The sequence below is a fragment of the Bidens hawaiensis genome, unplaced genomic scaffold (genome assembly GCF_021521415.1).
Source record: "Bidens hawaiensis isolate Kalapana, Puna unplaced genomic scaffold, B.hawaiensis_p1.1 tig00028803_1, whole genome shotgun sequence".
NCBI lineage: Eukaryota > Viridiplantae > Streptophyta > Magnoliopsida > Asterales > Asteraceae > Bidens > Bidens hawaiensis.
The window spans coordinates 274,521-277,548 of record NW_027505134.1 but is presented as its reverse complement, the minus strand read 5'-3'; the positions used below and the strand labels follow the sequence as shown (position 1 = coordinate 277,548).

The 3,028-nt window shown below is 28.7% G+C and overlaps 1 protein-coding gene across 1 annotated transcript; it reads left to right on the top strand.

Annotated features, from left to right (window-relative positions):
• Positions 1-263: 263 nt before the first annotated feature.
• LOC143610969 (uncharacterized) lies at positions 264-2,262 on the top strand (the record flags this gene model as incomplete). Its single annotated transcript, XM_077085304.1, has 9 exons — positions 264-354; positions 443-585; positions 676-766; positions 867-1,002; positions 1,071-1,246; positions 1,337-1,457; positions 1,547-1,729; positions 1,822-1,896; positions 2,005-2,262. Coding segments are annotated over 9 exons (1,274 nt in total), but the record flags the coding sequence as incomplete, so codon positions are not given.
• Between the last annotated feature and the right edge of the window lie 766 nt (positions 2,263-3,028).

Below are 3,028 nucleotides of genomic sequence, written 5' to 3'. Positions count from 1 at the left end.
GATCGAACTACCGTGTGATTGACTGTCCCAACAAATTGGTGTTGGGACCAAACACACATTTGATTCATGTCAGGAGTTTGATGGTCGTCTGTTTGGTTTTAAGATTATTTCTTTTGAATCACTAATCAATAAAGATATTTCTTTGAAATCGACAGTTGGTATAAAATAATTTTTTGGCATCCAAATAAATAGATTTATAATTTTAGTCATAGATTTCCATTAAATCTGTTAATAAATTATTTATTTATTTTTCTTTGTGTTAGATATTATTGGTCACGTGGTTCATGTGTTCAAGGGCAATGCTTCAAACGTGAAGGACAAAAACAAGCGTATGATGGAGATATGTGATTTACGGTATTACTATTACACCTATCATTTAATTACATATTTAGGTTAATAAACTTTATACTTATGACTGTTTGTAACGCTTCTGTAATTTCAGTGGAAACTGTGTGTATCTCACACTATGGAATCATTATGTGTCTGAGCTCTCCAAATATGTAATTGAACATTTTGATGAAGGCCATGCGATAGTTATACTTCAGTTTGGTAGGGTTAAGTATTACACCGATTCTGATGGTAAAGGTAACTATGTCTGCTGTTTTTAACTTTCTTGTGTTTTAACATGTCACTAACTTAAACTAATGTGTCGGTTTATAATTTTCCTTTTTCTAGAGAAAGTTTATGTGTCGAATTCTTTTGGATCTAATGTTAGCCGTTTCTTTATAAACGACTATTTATTTGAGATTGAAGAATACAAAAACAGGTATATTATTAAACCAATATTGTTTTCATTTATGTATTAAGTTTGTAAATTTCATATTATATTACTTATTCCTAAATTCATTAAATATTTAATTTTTTAGTTTGGTGGATCTGCTAAATGCCAATGATGTTTCTGTTTGTAAACCGATTCCGGTGAAGATGCTTTCGTCTGTTGATGAGGAGTTTTTGAGAGCAACAGATTTTTTTAACATCGGTGATATTTGCACCATTATATTTGTAAGTTAATTATTAAATTCACTATTTGTACGATTATATTGCATAATTTGTTTTTTACTTATTTGCAGCCTAAGAATATCATTATTCTTGGTACAATTAAGGCCATATGTCCAGATACAGAGTGGTATTACATTGGCTGTAATACTTGTAGCCGTAAACTTATGGAAAATAATGGTGAAGGGGGAAATGAATATGAATGCAAAACAGAAAGATGCAACGTGTTAGGTGTTCTTCCTACACCTAGGTACTTAGTGAAAAAAAATTCAAATGTTTATTGACAAAATATACAATATTTGGTTTTGCTTCCTATTAACCTATTTTAAAAATTATGTAGATTCAAGATCAAGATAAGGGTTCAAGATTCGACAGGAGTTGTGTCGTTGACTCTCTTTGTTAGAGATGTTAGAATGCTGATCAACAAAACTTCAGCTGAATTGATTGATTCTCAAAAGCAGGTTTGTTTTCAATTACTAAATTTTATAATTATTATAGAAAATTGTTAACAAATTGAAAAATTAAGTTTTTTCCACTTATTTTATTACAGAATGAGGTTGAAAACGGTAGATTCCTTTCTGAGTTTGATTGTCTTTTAGAAAAGAAATTTGCTTTTAAGGTCGATGTGGCAGAGTTCAATTTCAGAAACAATGTGGAAGATTATAGTATAAACAAGCTTACTGATGACACTAATATTCTCACTGAATTACAGAAAAGGCAGAATGGACGTTTGGTAATTATTTAAAACTAAATTCATTTTATAGTTAATGTTATTTTATAATTATTTTCATTAACCGATTTTGTTGTTACACTTTTAATTTTCAGCAAACCGATTCTAATTCTGTTTCATTGGGAGCATCTATGTCTGAATTTCAATCATCCGGTTCTGTTTCCGTCAAGGTAAATATGTTTGTTACATATGATAATTGAAACTTATAAATATAGGTGACACAAAGATGTGTGACATGATTTTGTTATGTTGATTACTTTGTTAATTGTTAATAACAGATTTCGGATATTGGAGATAACCAAACTCCAAGTTCTAATGTTGATGGTCAGGATGTGGCAAATGAGGAGAAAGGAATGTCAACGTCTTCTGACGATAAACTTAAAAGAAAATTGGTTGAAGTTTTTGAAGCTGACGATCAACCTAGCATGTCGGCCAATAAGTTTAAGTCAAAGATTATTGAAGAGATGGGAAACACCAGTGAATCCTGTGATGTTGCAACTATTTTAACTCCTAAGTTGGAGAAGGATTATAAGTGAACGGTTAAACTTTGGTTTTGAAATTATTCGTTTTGGTTTTACATCTTTATTATTTTTAATAGTTTTGGATATTTTATGTTTGGTTTTTTAAACATGTGTTTTTTGAAGCGACTATCTCTGCTACTTGGTTGTTTTGAACTACTTATTTTTATTTGAATGTTTGATTATATTTATGTTTGGAGTTATTTTTTCTTAATGGTTGGTTCTTTGTTGTATATATAATCTGTTAATAACTAATCTGCCATTCATTTTGAAGTTGTCACAAACATAACTTATATTCCAAATTAATTTTAATTTACAATAACCTTATATTTGTATAATTTGAAAATGGTTTTTGGTTGATGTCTTTAAATATATTAAATTTGTATAAATTTATTTTGTACAAATAACCTTATATTTGTATAAATTTTGGATAACATAATTAAATATTCGTTGTCAAAAATGTAATTACCTTCTTTCAAATATTAAAATTTAAGACAAATATAAACAATAGATATGCTATTTAGGTATTATTTGAAATATATTCCAATAATTAAATGTGATGGTTATATTCTCAAGAAACCCGTTTACCTTATAATGACCCGTGTTAAAACCCGACTTTTTGTATCAATTATAACCAATTTTAAATTGTTTTTAATCCAGATCTACCTTCCCATCAAAATCAACATGACTCTTTGATTCTTCTTCCATGTTTTGAAGGTAAGTTCTCCCTTTCAACCCTAATTACAAAATCGTATTTGTTCTAAATAATCCGTATTTTTAGTAT